This window comes from Sorex araneus, chromosome 4, assembly GCF_027595985.1.
Source record: "Sorex araneus isolate mSorAra2 chromosome 4, mSorAra2.pri, whole genome shotgun sequence".
Classification (NCBI taxonomy): Eukaryota; Metazoa; Chordata; class Mammalia; order Eulipotyphla; family Soricidae; genus Sorex; species Sorex araneus.
Genome location: NC_073305.1, coordinates 135,391,656 through 135,409,753, shown reverse-complemented (window position 1 = coordinate 135,409,753; position 18,098 = coordinate 135,391,656). Strand labels below are relative to the sequence as shown.

The 18,098-nt window shown below is 45.4% G+C and overlaps 1 protein-coding gene across 1 annotated transcript in view; it reads right to left on the bottom strand.

The window, feature by feature from the left end:
- LOC101555625 (coiled-coil domain-containing protein 162) overlaps positions 1 to 18,098 on the bottom strand; it is a 60,551-nt gene that overhangs the window by 11,956 nt on the left and 30,497 nt on the right. The window contains exons 8-13 of the mRNA XM_055136650.1: positions 15,968 to 16,077; positions 10,974 to 11,123; positions 9,573 to 9,626; positions 5,126 to 5,293; positions 2,522 to 2,674; positions 1,778 to 1,909 (exon numbers count right to left, since the gene is read on the bottom strand). Of these exons, the coding sequence (XP_054992625.1) occupies positions 1,778 to 1,909; positions 2,522 to 2,674; positions 5,126 to 5,293; positions 9,573 to 9,626; positions 10,974 to 11,123; positions 15,968 to 16,077 (767 nt within the window). The remainder of the gene's footprint in view (positions 1 to 1,777; positions 1,910 to 2,521; positions 2,675 to 5,125; positions 5,294 to 9,572; positions 9,627 to 10,973; positions 11,124 to 15,967; positions 16,078 to 18,098) is intronic.

Sequence of the window (18,098 nt, the reverse complement as noted above, 5' to 3'; positions counted from 1 at the left end):
TTACTCCTGGCGGTGCTTGGGGGACCATATGGGATGCTGGGAATTGAACCCGGATCAGCTGCATGCAAGGCAAACGCCCTACCTGCTGTGTTATTGCTCCAGGCCCCTGTCTGCCTTCTTGATATGCCCATTTTAAAGTTTGGTTGTTGAAGCTTGGATCTCATGCTTTTGATTTTTTGGGATTCTGTGTTCAATTAGATAGATAAATCACACTCTACACCACCAATATGCCTGAGGCTCCTGTCTCCTGCCTTGATTTCCTCTGTCCACTTCTTACTTCCTCCCTCACTTACTTCCCTTCCCTCCTAGGGTTTCACTCATATAATGTGCCAACACCACACCCTACACCAGACTGTCTTCTTCCCTCCTCCACTGTTCTAACCCCTTACCACCTGAGAAATGTGTATGTGATCCCAGGTACAAAGGTTCATAAAATAGATATTTAAACCCAGCATTCACTGATAATATCACTGTGTCATTGCATCACTGTCATTCCGTTGCTCATTGATTTGCTTGAGCGGGCACCAGTAATGTCTCCATTGTGAGACTCATTGTTACTGTTTTTGGCATATCGAATATGCCACGGGTAGCTTGCCAGGCTCTGCCATGTGGGTGGGATACTCTCGGTAGCTTGCCGGGCTCTCCAAGAGGGACGGAGGAATCGAACCCAGGTTGGATGTGTGCAAGGCAAATGCCCTACCCGCTGTGCTACTGCTCCGGCCATAAGAAACAATACATAAGAAATAATACTCTGCACTCAGGGATAACTCCTAGTGAACTCCTAGTAATCCTTAGCACCACATGTGCTCGGGGGACCTTATGTGGTGCTAGGGATCATAGGCAGGTTGGCTGTGTTTCAGGCAAGCACTTTACCCACTCTACTATCTCTTTCCAGCCCCCTGGTATAAATCTTTACAAAAAACACTTATTATAGGGGCTGGAGTGATAGCACAGTGGGTAGGGCCTTTGCCTTGCACACAACTGACCCAGGTTCGATTCCCAGCATCCCATGTGGTCCCCCGAGCACCACCAGGAGTAATTCCTGAGTGCAGAGGCAGGAGTAACCCCTGAGCATTGCTAGGTGGGGACCCAAAAAGCAAAAAAAAAAAAAAAAAAAAAAACCACAAAAAAAACCCACCACTTATTCTAGTTCAAGTGATGTTACAGTCGTGCTGGCATTGATGGTCTCGGTGTTTAGTTACCTCATCCCACCCATCTCCACCAAAGAGCCCAAGTCACCATCCCCTCATGGCCCGTGTCACCCCTAGTCTACAACAAAAACATTTTTTAAAAACTAAGCTTAAGAAATTTATGTGACTCCCTGTGGGGTAGCAATCCACAGTTTAAGAAGCTGGGATCTAGATCCCCACTGAGCTCCTGCAGGTGCCCCGCCCCAGGACAGGCTTTCAGAATCAGTTAAGTGAAAGTTTCCCTGCAGCTTCGGTTTCAAGTTCCCTTCCAGTACTTTCCAGGCACTATTTTGCAACTTCATTTCCTTCCACCACGTTTTTCTTCGTCTGCAATATTTTGGCAAAGCTGCCTCCAGCCGAGTGTGAGGTCCCCTGCCGTCCCCCCACTTCCCTCATGCTAAGCTCCCGGATCTGCGCTCCCTGCTAATGCTTTGCCATCTGCTGTGGAGCGGCTCTTTCTTTTCTCCCTCAGGATGTGCAGACATGGAAAATCCCCCAACTGTTGGCTGCTTTGAGATTATAGGTCTTGCCACCTGCCACAGCACAGCTGTGGGCGCTGCTCCCCCACCCCAGCCTAGGGTACTCACCTTCTGCGCCCTGCTCAGCTGGCCTTGGAAGCGCGCCTGCTGCACAGCCAGCCGCCAGTGGCCCAGGCTCCTCCTTTTGCTCACCACGCCTGCCAGGCGACTCTCATCCTGCTCCAGTGTCCACGGCTGCTCCTTTCAGGAAGACCCTCTGTCAGAAAAGGCAGCCCCCAGCCCTTTCCCGGGACCCAAACATCTGAATGTTAGGGTCCTGGAATGCAGATGACTCCATTGAGCCCCAAAGTCCTTTTAATTTTTTTATTGGGGGACATACCTGGCAGTGCTCAGGGGTTCTTTCTGGCTCCGTGCTCAGGAGTGACCCCTGACAGTGCTCCAGGGCTCACATACATTTCAGGGGATTGAACTGGGGTTAGCCACATGCAAGGCAAGAGCCAACTCCCCAACTTTTTTTTTTTTTTTTTAGCTCTTTGGGTCACACCCGGCGATGCACAGGAGTTACTCCTGGCAGTGCTCAGGGGACCATATGGGATGCTGGGAATAGAACCTGGGCTGGCTGCGTGCAAGGCAAACGCCCTACTTGCTGTGCTACTGCTCTAGCCCCAGCCCTCCCTCCCAACTTTTTTGATATTAACTCTCAGCCTGCTCCTTCCCAGCCATTCCCAGCTGTTTTCAGTGCCTGATGTAATACTTTCTTAGGGAAAACGGCCTGAATGCCAACAGAGTGGGCGGTGGGGTGAGGAGCTGGGAGGAAAGGCTGGCAGCCCACCACAAAGGGCAGTCACGTACTTTGGCTGGGTTTTCTTTCGTTGCTTCATCAGGTCTGGCCGAGCCCCATTTTTCCTTGAGGCCCTTCAGATGGTCAATCCCTTCTGTTCTCACTTCGCCGATGAGCTCACACACTTTCTGGATCAAATGCAGCTGATTCTCGTCCAGTTTCTCCTGCACATTGCAGATTCAAGTTCAGGAAGGGCGGTGGAGATAGTCGTTTTGGCGTCCCAAGCCCAACTTTCAGAAATGATCTCACATTCCAGCAGCTTCCATCCCGACAGCAATTCCGTTCCGTTCCATATGGTGGGGAAATCTCGTGGGGAGAGCGGGGCGTTTGTGTTGCCTTAGTCCTCAGGGACCCATCACGTGGACACTGCTAGGGGCCAACGCTGGGCAGGCAGATACCAGAGTGGCAAAGTGGAGGTCAAATGTGGAAGATACAATTGTGCCCCTTTCCCCGAAGGGTTAGGAGGGAATTTAAATTACGCTTTTGGACTGTTGGGCCGAGTCAGCAGAATCTGAGCAGATCCAACACTGTACATTAGTCACTAATAAGGAACTCCATTAAAAATAGATGGAAAGAGGAAGGAACCCGGTGGGCCACTTTCCTGTTTCTGCAAAAATGCAGTAACAGAAGAGCCTGTTCTGAATGGCTTATGGGGTTCAAGGCTTAGAGAGAAATCGCTTGATCACTGCTCAGTGCAACTGGAAACCCAGTCACCTTGGGGGAGGGGAAGTGGAGGAAGTCCTCTCATTTTGGACCCACTTCCCTGGAAAGGCAAGCAGGATAGTGTGGACATGCAGTTTTTAACTTCTTCTTGGGAACCTGGGGGTTAGAATAGGGATTTGTTGCTCTGGGGGCTTGCGTTCAATGGGATAAGTGGAAACTCCACTTTGTGTCTCAGATTCTAACAAGATGAAAAGAACCTGAGAAAAAAGTCAACAGTCTCACACTTGAGAGATAGTTTTGTAGGTTTCAACTGTCTGCCCACCTTTCTCTCCTAGCGCCCATCCCATAGCATTTTTGTTTTGGTCTTTTATTTGATCCTTTACAGTCTGTGTACCTTGTGAACTTTTCACAAGTGAGAAGAAAACTGGTGACCGAAGGAACAGTACAGTAGCTGAGGGCACCTGCCTTGCAAGCGTCTGGTCATGAGTTCAAATCTCCTGTGCTCCTTATATGTCAAGCACAATCCTGGCAGATCTACAGTCTGTGACCCCCAGTGCCATACACAACTTCCAGATGCACCACAGCCAGCTGTGTGTGAGTGCCACAAAGGGATGCAACCCCCAGCAAGCATCTCAACTTAAAAAAAGAAGTGCCAGCACTTTGGCCAGCAAGTGCAATTCCTGTCGAACATATCTCTGCAGCGAAAGGAGTGCGGCAAATGTGTGAGCACTGTGACCTGCTGTGGCACCCCAGTGAGCACTATAGCCAGGCATGTGTGTGTGTGTGTGTGTGTGTGTGTGTGTGTGTGTGCATGTTTCTGTGAGTGGTGAGCCCTGGTCATCACAATAACATCAATAATACCAATGAAGGAAAGGGGGAGGGAATCCAAACAAAGTCACTACAAAAAGGAAAAACCAGGAGAAGCTGGAGAGAGCTCAGTGGGCTGAAGGCAGCTACATAAGCGGGAGGCCCAGCACACCACTGGGTGTGGCCCCCAAACCAAAAATCAAGGAAGGCATCTCCAGTCTTCTCTGGAACAAGCAGGCCAAGGGCAGTGCTCTCTCAGTAACAAGTCCAGGATTCGCGATGGGACACCCCAGGGGAGAGAGAGAAGGACCCAGAGGGGCTGGCTGGGAGGCATCCAATAGCAGGGAAGGGACACAGCTGGGGGGAAGGTGAACTTGGCTGGTGGTTGAGTTTTTACCAAAATTTATGCTTGTGAGGCCACTGAACCGGCTCCTTGAGGTTCATGTCAAGCCTGAGAAGTTTGTCTTTCGCAGTTTCTCTTTTCTTTGGTTTGTTTTTGAGCCACAGCTGGCAGAGCTCAGGGGTTACTCTGTGGTTCAATGCTCAGGGGTCGTTCCTGGTAGCGCTCAGGGGAACTGACCATGAGTGCTGGAGACTGATCATGGACCTCCCACACGCAACATCGGCATATAATTAGCCCGTTGAATGTTCTCTCTAGCCCTGTTTCTGTATTGCTTGGACATCATGATCGGGCTCTCCTGTGCTGGGAGCACCCCGTCACTACCCCCTGGATGGGACTTGACTGAGGGTCTGTGGCTCCCTGACTTGGGTTTTGGAGACAGGCAGGTGCCACTGGAGGGTTGGAAAACTCTGGTTCTGATTCTGCATCTCCCGAGACACTTACAACTGAGCTCTCCTTGCTGGAGGGATGCGCTCACCAGGCAGAAGCGTGGCAGAAGTGATTGAAGTGGCTAAGCAGAGACCCCTTCCCTCAGCCATGGCCACTGCCACCGAAACAGCCATGGACAGTGATTCCGAAAACATGATGCATTGTGGTAAAATTATGACAACTCATAGATGACATAACTCCCCGGCAAAAGCTGAGCACTGGCACAGTCTTGGGTCCAAGGAGGCCTTGTTCCCACAAAGGGCCACAAGTGCAACCACTGCGGGGTCGGGTTTGCCTCAGGGCTCCTCCAACTTACTTTTATGTGCAAACACATCGTAAACAAAGCGCGGACCAGTCCTTCATATTCTTCTTGGACTTCTTTCCTAATCTGTGTTTTGAGATTCAGGTTTTCCTCTTCCAAATCTGTGAGGCGGGCTCTCAGAGCAGTGATTTCCATGATCATACTATGGCTGAGCTCTGCAACCTAGGAGTATATATTGAATTATAATATTTCACACACACATACAACATTATAATTAAATAGAAATGCCTATTAAAATAGATAGAAGATATTTAATTAAATAATAAATATTAATCTTAAGTATGCACACACACCCACATATATAGGGGGCTCACACCACACAGTGCCTGGGATTGCTTCTTGTGGTGTTTGGGGGATCATGCAATGCTGAGATCAAACCCAGGATTCCCACATGCAAAGCATGCACTCTTGCCCTTTGAGCTATCATTCCTGCCAAGAAATTTATATTTTGTTGTTTGGGGGCCACATCAAACCCACAGGTAACAAGAGGCTAGTCCTGTCTCTGCACTTAGAGGTCACTCCTGGTGGTACATGGGGGAGCATATGGGGTGCTGGCGATTGAGCCAGGGTTAGCTATGTGCAAGGAAAGCATCTTAACTGCCATTCTATCTCTATGGTCTCCAAATGCATATATATATATATATATATATATATATTTTCACTTTGTGTAAGCCTTTATTTTTTAAATTTATTTATTTATTTATTTATTTTTAATTAATTAATTTTTTAAATTGAATCACCATGTGGAAAGTTACAAAGCTTTCAGGCTTAAGTCTCAGTTACACAATGCTCAAACACCCATCCCTTCACAGTGCACATATTCCACCACGAAGAACCACAGTAAACCTCTCCCCTACCCCCCACCTCCCCAGCCCCCCACCCTGCCTGTGTAGCTAATACTTTTCACTTTACTTTCTCTTTACTTTGATTACATTCAATATTTCAACAAAAAACTCACTATTATTGTCTGGAGTTTCCCCCCACAAAGTCAGACCTGCTGGAAAGGAAGCATTTGATAATTTGTTTTCCATTGCTGAGAATGAAGATATATGAGGTCGTGTGGCCACAATAGTGGCCTCGAGGTTTTGGATTTCTGTATTTTAGTATTTTAGTAACTAAGTCCACAGAAATTTCTGCCAGACGTTGCATCATTGCTAGCTCATACCTCTCTGCTACATTGTATTCCACATATGAGTGCAATCTTTCTATGTCTGTCTCTTTCTTTCTGACTCATTTCACTCAACATGATAGTTTCTATGTTGATCCACTTATATGCAAATTTCATGACTTCATCTTTTCTAACAGCTGTATAGTATTCCATTGTGTAGATGTGCCAAAATGTCATCTGTTTTGGGCACTCCGGTGTTTTCCAGATTGTGGCTATTGTAAACAGTGCTGCAATGAACATAGAAATGTAAATGCCATTTCTACTATACCTTTTTGCCTCTCCAGGATATATTCCTAGGAGTGGTATTACTGGGTCAAATGGGAGCTCAATTTCTAATTTTTTTTTTTTTTTGCTTTTTGGGTCACACCCAGCGATGCTCAGGGGTTACTCCTGGCTTTGCACTCAGGAATTACTCCTGGCAGTGGTTGGGGGACCATATGGGATGCCGGGGATCGAACCCGGGTCGGCCGCGTGCAAGGCAAACGCCCCACCCGCTGTGCTATCGCTCCGGCCCCTCTAATTTTTTGAGAATCATCCATATTGTTTTCCAAAAGGGCTGAACAAGTCGGCATTCCCAGCAGCAGTGAAGAAGAGTCCCTTCCTCCCCACATCTGCGCCAACACTGGTTGCTTTTGTTTTTTGGATGTGGGCCAGTCTCTGTGGTGTGAGATGGTATCTCATTGTTGTTTTGATCTGCATCTCCCTGATGATTAGTGATGTCGAGCATTTTCTCATGTGCCTCTCAGCCATTCGGATTTCTTCTTTGGGGAAGTTTCTGTTCATTTCATCACCCCATTTTTTGATCGGATCGGCAGTTTTCTTCTTGTGGAGTTCAACCAGTGCCTTGTATATCCTTGATATCAACCCCTTATCGGATGGGTATTGGGTAAATATCCTTTCCCATTCTGTAGGCTGTCTTTGTACTTTGGTCACTGTTTCTTTTGAGGTGCAGAAGCTTCTTAGTTTGAGATAGTCCCATTTATTTATCTCTGTTTTTACTTGCTTGGCCAGTGGTGTGTCAGCTTTGAAGATACCGTTGGCTACAATGTCATGGAGGGTTTTGCCAACTTTGTCTTCAATGTACCTTAGGGATTCTGGTCTGATGTTGAGGTCTTTAATCCATTTTGATCTGACTTTTGTACATGTGATGGTGATAGGTGGAGATCTGAGTCCATTTTTTTGCATATGAGTCCAGTTTTGCCAGCACAATTTGTTAAACATGCTTTCCTTGCTCCACTTCACATTTCTTGCTCCCTTATCAAAGATTAGATGATCACATATTTGGGATGGTGTGTCAGAATATTCAACCCTATTCCATTGGTCTGCAGCTCTGCCTTTGTTCCAGTACCATGCTGTTTTAATTACTACCGCTTTGTAGTAGAGTTTGAAGTTGGGGAGGTTGATTCCTCCCATTTTCTTTTTCCCAAGAATTGATTTAGCTATTCGTGGGGGCTTATTGTTCCATATGAATTTCAGGAGTGCTTGTTCCATTTCTTTGAAGAATGTCAAGGGTATCTTTATAGGGATCGCATTGAATTTGTACAATGCTTTGGGGAGTATTGCCGTTTTGATAATATTAATTCTTCCAACCCATGAGCAGGGGATATCTTTCTATTTTCTCATGTCCTCTTTTATTTCCTGAAGTAATGTTTTGTAGTTTTCATTATACAAGTCCTTTACCTCCTTAGTTAAGTTGATTCTGAGGTATTTGATCATTTGAGGCACAATTGTGAATGGGATTGCTTTTTTCATGTCAGGAAAGCCATGGACTTTTGGGTGTTGATTTTATAGCAACTTTACTATACAAGTCTATTGTTTCTAAGGGTTTCTTGGTAGAGGTTTTAGGGTTCTCTAAGTATAGTATCATATCATCTGCAAATAGTGAGAGTTTGATTTCTTCCTTTCCTACTTCAATGCCCTTAATACCTTTTTCCTCGCCTAACCGCTATTGCAAGTACTTCCAGTACTATATTGAACAGGAGTGGAGAGAGTGGGCATCCTTGTCTCATCCCTGATCTCAGAGGGAAGGTTCTTAGTTTTTCTCCATTGAGGATGATGCTTGCCGTAGGCTTGTGATAGATGGCTTTAACTATATTGAGGAAAGCCCCTTCTATACCCATTTTGGCGAGTTTTCATCATAAATTGGTGTTGGATCTTGTCAAATGCTTTCCCTGCATCTATTAATATGATCATATGGTTCTTATATTTTCTTTTGTTGATATGATGGATTATGTTGATTTCCGAATATTAAACCATCCCTGGGATGAATTTCACTTGGTTGTAGTGTATGATCTTTTTGATGAATTGTTGAATTTTGTTTGCTAATATTTTGTTGAGAATCTTTGCATCCGTGTTTATCAGAGATATCAGCCTGTAGTTTTCTTTTTTTGTGGTGTCTTTGTTTGCTCCCATATACATATTTTTAAATAAAGAATTATTCAGGAATTCCAAACAGGTTGAATGCCAATCTTACAAAACAGCTCTTTCTGTCAGTAATAAACATGCACTTTTATTTTGACTCTAATGAACAAACTGAATATCCTGTGGGACAAATGGGGGTGGAAGAATCTAAAGGGGCTCACAGATTCCAGAATGACACAGAGCCAGTGACCAGTAAAGAGTTGATGGATGACCCCAGGAGACTCTCCACACACAGCAATGTCGTTTTCATCTGGAGCAAGCACTACCCTGATCTGGCCCACCTCCAACCCTGCCCCTACCTCACTTCTTAACCTACATTTCTCTTCCCTGGGATCCACTTTCACTGACTCCAAAGGAAACAAATAATTAACAACAAAAACACAAAGGAAAAGAACAGAAACAGTCCTGAGTGATAGTACAGACTGTAGTGCACTTGCCTTGCATCCCATATGTTCCCTGAGCCCACTAGGAGTGACTCCTGAATGCAGAGCTAGGAGTTAGCCCTGAGTTTGCTTGGTCCCAAAGCCAAACAAACAAACAAACACCAAAGACATAGAAAAACACAGATGCTATCCAAAAATGAAATCACAAAGAATTCTCTCATTGCTTCCTAAAGATGGAACCTGCAGTGCGCCTTCAGTGAATCCCATTCCTTGGGATTCTGTCTTGCCAGAGACAGAGCTTGACAAACCAGAACCTATGCTTTGATCCCTGGACCCATACCGGGGTGAGCACTGGGGTGGCCCTCAAATAAAACTAAGCAAAGAAGTTTTCTTTGCCTATTTCTGACCCCATGAGGGAGGACGGGCTGGAGACAGAGCAGAGAGACCTATCTGGTAACAGGTGACCCACCTGACTCGCATCATCTCCAGGCGGATTCTGACCTCTTTGACTAACAGCCAATTCCTGCAGAATAAAACAATGCACAAACAAGGGGCTTTATTCTTCCACCCATGGCTCATGCTGCGACCCCTCTGGTTTGTGTGAACGGGCCCCTCATTTGACATTCACGGCTCCACCTGGATCCCAGACAGTGCTTGCTGCCCCTTTGGGTCTTGAGGGTGCCCCCCCACACCACCATCAGCTTCCAGCAGCCACACTGATCAGATGCCTTAGCAGCGGGGAGAAGCCATCGTGGCAGCAGAACCTGGACACACGCTCTGCTCTTTGTTTTGTGGTTTGTGTGTGGCGCAGGGGGACATCCCAAGCATACTCAAGGGACAAGGGGACCCTTCCAGTCATTCTTAGGCAACCCAGCTGGTGCTTCAGTGCAAGGTTCAAGGATGTGGTGCTGCTTGGACCCTGTGGTGGCAGTGCTGGGGGTCTCCAGGGCTGTATCTGGTAATGTTTGGGGGAACTTATGATGCTGGGGATTGTACCAGGTCTGGTGAGTACTACTCGTGTGCCTTAACTCTGTATCATCTCTTGATACTCCTTTTTTTTGAGGGCGGGGTGAGGTTAGGGGATAGTGTTTGTGTCACATCTAGCTGTGCTCAGGGACCATATGGGTGTTGAGGATCAATTCTGGGTCATCTGCATGCAAATCAGTCACCTTCCCCACTGTATATCTCTCCAGTCCTCCTCTTTGACCTTTTAGAAGTCTGATTGTTTTCAAACTCTCACAGGGGGATAAGAGTGATACTACAGCAGGTTAGGGTGCTTGCCTTTTATGTAGCAGACCCAGATTTGATCCTCAGCAGCCCATGTGGTCCCCTGAGCTCTCCAGGAATTATCCTTAAATACAGAGCCAGGAGTAAGCTCTGAGCATGCTGGGTGTGGCCCAAAAGCCAAAATCTGCGGAAGGAGGGAAGAGGGAAGGGGAGGGGGGAGGCAGTGGAGTTCAGACCCTCACACTTTTCCTAGTTACACAAATGACATGGAACCTCTGTGGACTCCCTGGCAAAACAGTGTGTAATTTAGGACAGGAGATGTGACCTCTGGATTACACCAGTGGAGTCTGATTTCCAGGAAGTCTCACCCGTGACTGGGAGGACTGTCCTGAAAACAGCCTCCTGGGGTGGGGGTGGGGGCTCAGTTCCTGCCCAGACCATGCCCACAGACTGTAGGCATGGTTTGCCTGATTTGAGCTGAGGGTGGGACAGTGAGCCACAGGACAGTTAACCGGTGGCGGTGGCGTGTGCTCCCTCCTGCCTGGGAACCCCTCTCCCTTCCCCTGGCTCCTCCTCTGAGCCCCCCTGGCCCCCCCTGCCCTACTCCTTCCCCATCACAGTTCTGGTCTCCCTGGGCATGTACTTGCTCCTTGCGGCACAGCTGCTGCCGGGTGTGCTCCAGCACATGCTCGTAACACATGGAGTAGGTCTCAAAGTTGCTGCGTTCTCTTGCCATCACCTCACCGCCCAGGGAAAGGAGGCAGGCCTCGAGGTGGTCTTTCCTGAAAGAAATCTGGACAGGAAGGGGACAGAGTTCACTGCAGTTCTTGCAGGGTGACACCATCCTGACACCCCCACTGCTGAGCCTGCGTGCTTCAGCTCTCAGACTGGCTACCACTTCTTTCCAAAAACTGTTGGCTCCAGCCTCCAGAGCCCTTCTCTAGGGTCTGCATTGAAGAGCGTCAGGGTCAGGGATGAGAGTAGGAACGGAGACCTATAGAATGCCCCTGTCCTCATGTCCTAACTAAGAAAAGGGTATCAATCAAAGTCATGGGAATAGAGAGGTAGGACAGGGATTAAGGTGATGTTTTGTATGTGGTGCACCCTGGTTTGATCCTCAGCACCAAACATGATTCCCTGAGCACCTCCAGGACCCTGAGTAAGTCCCAAACCATAAATATATAAACAAAACAAATAATTAAAATGAAAATATTTAGCTGGAGATGGAGCTCAATGGTAGAGCATGTGCCCTGTATGAGGGAAGCCCCAGGTTCAAGACTCAGCATGGCAAATACAAACAAAAATGCTCCCTAAAACAAAACAAAACAAAACAAATTCGAGGAACCACATCCTGCTGTTTTTCAGGACTTTGTACTCAGGAATCACTCCTGGCAGACTCGGGGAACCTCTGGGATGCTGGGGATTGAGTCTGGGTCTTCGGGCCCAGTCAAGGGCCTTACCCACTGTGCTATTGCTCTGGCCCCTAAAATAAAAATGTTTGAACTTAATCAAAGTTCCTACCTGATTGGGAGAGCTTTTTTCCTTTTTCCCTTTACTCTCCAATAAACCTTTCTACTCTCCTCTCCTCCCCAGCAAAAAACGTTTAATTATTTTCTCTTGAAGAAAAAATCCTCAAAATGCCCAGAGCACCACCAGGACCTTCCCTCTTTCCCAAACAAGTAAGACCCCACAAGATTGTAAACTGTGCATGGCCTTGGACCCAGTAATTCTCTTCTAGTAATTTATATTGAAGGAAAAACAAAAGCTATCTGCTACAAAATATGTAAGCAATGTTCCTTATAGTAGCCTTCCTAATAAAAATGGAAACAATCAAAAGTGCCTAAAATAGAAAAAAAAATCGTTGTATTCATCTAGGCTGTCTCTATCAAGAAATCTAAACAGGAACATAAATATACTCTGGACATATGCTTACTGACAAAGCTATACCCTAGGACAAAAGGTCATAGCAGAACCAACGTGTTTTGATGAAAAAAAAAAAAAAACATACACCTGAAACTTACATGATATTAAATGCAATTTAATTTCAACTTAAAATGAAAAAATTAAATCTGGTAGGACAGAACTAAGAAAGACAAAATTATATATCAATAGAAAAAAGAGTTATAAATAAGACTTGAAAGGAAACATGCCAAAATAATAATAGCTATTGATGAGCCTAAGATGAAGAGTTTATTTTTGAACTCATCTGTTTCCATTTTCTAATACAACCTAATTATAAAATGTGATTCAGTATAAAATGTACATGTAAGGAAAGTGCATGCTTTGATTGAAAGAGGTTAAAGCTTCTGGAAAAGTCCTCAAGCAGAGCAGTTTGCTGGGATTTCTATTGCAGAAACAGTAAGTAGAGATCTTCACTCTCTGGAGGTGCCAGGCTCCTCTTCCTGCACCCTCATACAAGGGGCACCTCACAAGGGACCCCCAACCTGGAAACGGGGGTGAGCGTGGCCTATCTGGTCCCTGGCATGTGCACAGCAGGATGGTCCAAGTGTGCTGCTGACTCTGAGAAAAAAGGGAGATCAAGACTCTGCCTGCACTCTGAGCTGGACTTGGCCACGTGAATGCACCGGTGCAGAAACACTTCCTGTGAGAGCCAGAAGTCACGGGGCGCTCACACTGGAACCCGCACTGGGAGCTCACCCTGCGCTGCTGGCAACTCACCCAGGTGGGGACTGGTGTGCAGAGCTTGCCCGGGTACACAACCCCATCCCGAGCTGGACAGGGGTGCCCAGACATAGGCAAATGTGCGCCTGGGGACTCCTGCAGCTCTTTATTGGTTTGCTTTGGTTTGGGGGCCACACTTGGTGCTGCTGGGGACTACTCCCTCCCAGCTTGATGGAGGGAGTGAGGGTGCTGTGGCCAATGCTCTGGCCACCAAGCAGTTCTGTGGCTCCATCCCAGGCCTCCTCCATGCATAGGCCCTGCTCCAGCCCGCTTAGCCAACAGCTCATTTGCAGAGCAGACGCATCTCGGACTAAAGCCACTGCAAAAACCGCATGCAATGCAGTCTGCAATTCAATGCAGACTTCAAACAGCCTAGTGGGTCGATGTCATTCCCGCTTAGCCGGCGGGATATTTCACCCAGCAAGGAGCAGGCTCCCAGGGGTGGGTCTGTATTCCACTAAAGAGAAAGGAATGGCCAGGTCTCCCCTCAAGGCTCACTAGAGGTCAGAAAAAGGGGGTGTTGCTTTTTCCTCACTTCGAGATCTGCCTACTGGCGGTGGGGCCATCAGAGCCATAACAGGAAAGGTTGGAACTGGGGGGAGCTGGTCAGAGTGGCCTCATGGCTTCAGCGAGCAGGGGGAGCACCTCCCAGGCTCCAGCCTCGCCTCTCCCCAGGTGGCCTTTGCTTCTCAGACTGGACTCGGCTCCTGGCTTCCGGATATTTTGAGCCGTCGGAGCAGCCCATGTATTGTGGGTGACAGCCCAAACCACTTTTTTTGACACCTCTTTCCCTGAGTTTGTCCCTCTTATTTATTTTGCTTAACATGATGTCTTGGGCTGGAGCGATAGCCTAGCGGCTAGGACGTTTGCCTTGCACATGGCTGACCTGGGTTCAGTTCCTCCTTCCCTCTAGGAGAGCAAGGCAAGCTACCAAGAGTATCTCGCCTGCACGGCAGAACCTGGCAAGCTACCCGTGGTGTATTCGATATGTCAAAAACAGTAATAACAAGTCTCACAATAGAGATGTTACTGGTGCCCACTCGAGCAAATCGATGAGCAACGGGATGATAGTGACAGTGACAGTGAACATGATGCCTTCCAGTTCCATTCTAGTTGCAGCAAATTACATGATTTCATGTCTTTCCCACAATTTTATTTTAGATTTTTGGCATTCATTAGCCTGTGCTCAGGCTTCCCTCCTGGCTCTGTGCTCAAGGAACCATCTGGGGTGCCAAGGATCAAATCCGGGTCAGCTGTGTGCAAGGTAAATACCTCACAGGCTATACTAGCTCCCTGGCCCAGATTTCATATGTTCTTATGCTGTACAATATTCCATTATGTGTATAGATACCACAACTTAATAAAACATGTATCTGTCATTGAACATTTGGACTATTCCCATATTTTGGCTAAGTGTTGCAATAAACATAGCTATGCACAAATCTTTTTAAATAAAATTTTTGTGTTTTGGATTATATGCCAAGAAGTAGGATAGCTGGATCATATGGAAGCTCTACAGTGCCCCCTCCCACACACACACACCAACCAAAATTAAAAACACTAAAATCTTTAAAAAGTCCAATATGCGCTCATGCATGAGCCCATATTATACTTAATTAAAATTTAATTTAATTTATAACTCTTGAAAAAATAATGGTGTTGGAGATTGAATAAAGGCACTCATGCATCTAAAGTGCATCCTGTACTACTGAGCCTCATCCCTGCTCTCCATACTATTCATTTTCAAATGTTTTCTGAGTCATGATATCTTATATTATTTTGGTTTCTCTTTAAACACTTTTTATATCAAAAAATCAACAATAAGGAATGTTGCTAATAAAACTCAAATTTCATATTCACTTCCCACTAATTAGAAATCAGCCTTTCCCAACATTAAGAAGGCAATAAGTGATTATTACTTTATGTTTAGCCTCAGTATTTATATCATCATTCTAAGGGAGGAAGGAAGCACTAGGGCATTTATTAGAGAGAAAGTTTTCCTTGTTTGTACTTAGTAAAACAGAATGACTAATTATGGGGGAAAAGGGGCCACACTGGCAGTGCTCAAAAAAAGAATCCCTAGCAGTGTTTGGGGTCCCTATGTGGCACTGGAAATTTTAACCAGGGTATAGCCAGGATAGCCACCACAACTATATGTAAAGCAAGTGGCTTTTCTCCTGTACACACTCTCTCTCTCTCAGTCTCTTTCTCTTTCTCTCTCTCTCTTTCTCTCTGGCCCTAGAATGACTAATTTTTTTAAAAGAAGTTTTTAATTAAATCACTGTGAGATAAACAAAGTTGTCCAGTTTTCCATGATTGGGTTTCAGTTATACACTGTTCCAACACCCATCCCTTTAGTGTACATATCCCACTATCAATGTCCCAATTTCTTTTCTTCCAACCCCCACTCTCATCCCCAGTCTGTCTCTATGACAGATACTTCTCTTCTCTCTCTCTCTCTCTCTCTCTCTCTCTCTCTCCTTTTGATCATTATGGTTTGTGGCATAGGTTCTGTCAGATTATCATGTATACCCCTTCACCTACTTTCAGCACTCCATTCTTGTCCAGAGTGATCATTTCCATCTATCGTTGTCATAATCTCTTCTCTATCCTAACTGCCCTGTCCTCTTTCTCCCCATTAATGACAAGCTTCTGGGCTGGAGCGATAGCACAGTGGTAGGGCGTTTGCCTTGCATGCGGCTGACCTGGGTTCGATCCCCAGCATCCCATATGGTCTCCCCCGAGCACCACCAGGAGTGATTCCTGAGTGCAGAGCCAGGAACAACCCCTGAGCATTGCCACGTGTGACCCAAAAAGAAAGAAAAAAAAAAGACGAGCTTCTAACCATGGGCCAGTCATTTCTATTGTTCATGGGTAATAGTCTCAGGTTGTGTTTTTCATATCTCACCAATGAGTGCGATCATTTTGTGGAATGACTAATTTTTTAATACATACCTCGAGCCCACCATCCTGATAATTCTCCATTAATTTCTGGATAAAGTTTTCGACTATTTGTGGTGCCGTAACTGAAAAGTTTTCTTTCATGACTCGGTGTTTCCAAAGATCTGGGGTACAAACATAGCAATATGAGTATTCTGAAACATTGAACAGCCATAATAGCTATGACATGGTGACTCTGAGGCTAGATATATAGCTCAAGGGGGAGCACATTCTTTGTGAGAATATTTGATCCCTAGTGCCACATGGGCCCACTAGCACTGCTGGGAGGGATTCTTGAGCACAGAGCTGGAAGTAAGCTCTGCTGGATGTGATCCTCCAAACAAAACAAAACAAGTAACTCTGAGACACAACACTGGACACAAGTGATCTTTTCCATAGACACCAAAATGAATGGGTGAAGCAGGGGAGGGAACCAGGTGATTGAGGATCCAGGATGTTCTGAACATGGATGTAGGGGAGATCACTATTAAGAGTCCTAATGAAAAAATTTTGTGAAAAGTATCTCTGTTGACCAGAAAAGAACAATACTCTCTACTATACCTAACCCCCCTGAGACAAATGTTACTATTGATTTTGTGTGACATCACGTTTCATGAAGTCCCTATGTCTGTCTAAAAATTATTTTGATCTAATATGACTAGCAGATAAATGAAAAGCTTTCCCTTTATCTAGTTAAGTATACACCTGATATTATAAGGCAAAATTATTGATTATATAGTTAATTATTAAACAGAAAATAATTATTATTATAATTAACTATATAATCAACTCAAAGTAAGAACTCAAATTACCTTAAACAGTGTTAATTTTTCTCCTCGAAATTAAGAATTTTCAGAAATCAAATGACATGGATCAATTGTAGTATTATTTAAATTCATCGATTTAGAGAATGTTAAGTGTAGATAATGGCATTAGGCTGGATTAGGGCACAGCTCTATGATGTGACTGTATGGGTTCTGTCACTGAAACTATTTCCTTTTTGAGCTTCTCATTCATGCAGGATTGTTATGAGGTCAAATGAGAGTTCTTCTATGTATAGGTTAGATATTATTATTGCATCTCTTCTATGAGTAGATCTGTTACTAAACTCAAATGAATTATTATTTAGGATTTAATGATTATGAACTTTGAATTTCATTTGATTTTCTGCTATTTTATTTGAATTTTATTTGCCTGGTGTATTCGATATGCCAAAAACCTGCTCACAATGAGAGACGTTACTGGTGCCCACTCGAACAAATCGATGAGCAACGGGATGACAGTGACAGTGACATCGTAGAGTAAGTAAGTTATGCTTACTCTACGACTCATGCAGGAAGTAGTGAATGTGGATATGGGAATGTGTAGTATGTGACCCCCAAAATAAGGGGTGGAGAGAGTATAGGGGTTAGCTTGTTATGTAGCTAATAGTGGTTCAATCCCAGGCTCCATGTGGTTCCCCGAGCAATGATAAGAGTGATCCCTCAGCACAGAGTCAGAAGTAAGTCCTGAGCACGACCGAGTGTGACCCAAATGCCCCCTCCTTCCATAACCTAAAATAGATGGTATTGAATTTCTGCAATGTTTCCCTGTTTGATCCCTATTTGATCTAAACAATTCAAATATCTAATATTTATTACTGATATAAATACATATGGGCTGGAGAGATAGCACAGCGGTAGGGTGTTTGCCTTGCACATGGCCTAACCGGGTTCAGTTCCTCCTTCCCTCAAGGAGAGCAAGGCAGGTTACCAAGAGTATCTTGCCCGCACAGCAGAGCCTGGCAAGCTACCTGTGTCCTATTCGATATGTCAAAAACAGTAACAAGTATCACAATGGAGACATTACTGGTGCCCGCTCGAGCAACTCGATGAGTAACAGAATGACAGTGATAGTTCATTATGAAAAAGGAGAAGGGAGAAAATCCAGAAGAGTCAAGTCACAAATTAGAAATAGTGAGGGCTGACAGTGAGCTTTTAGTTTAATAGTGAACTTCAGTTCCTAGATTGAAAAATCAGCAAGGACTAAAATGTACATGGATGAGGCATATGTGCAACTATTAAGTAGCATCTATTGGGGCATCAAAGCCTAGAAAAAATACAAATTCTGTGGTATATCCCTCCAAAGGAATAGTCGGCACCTGTGA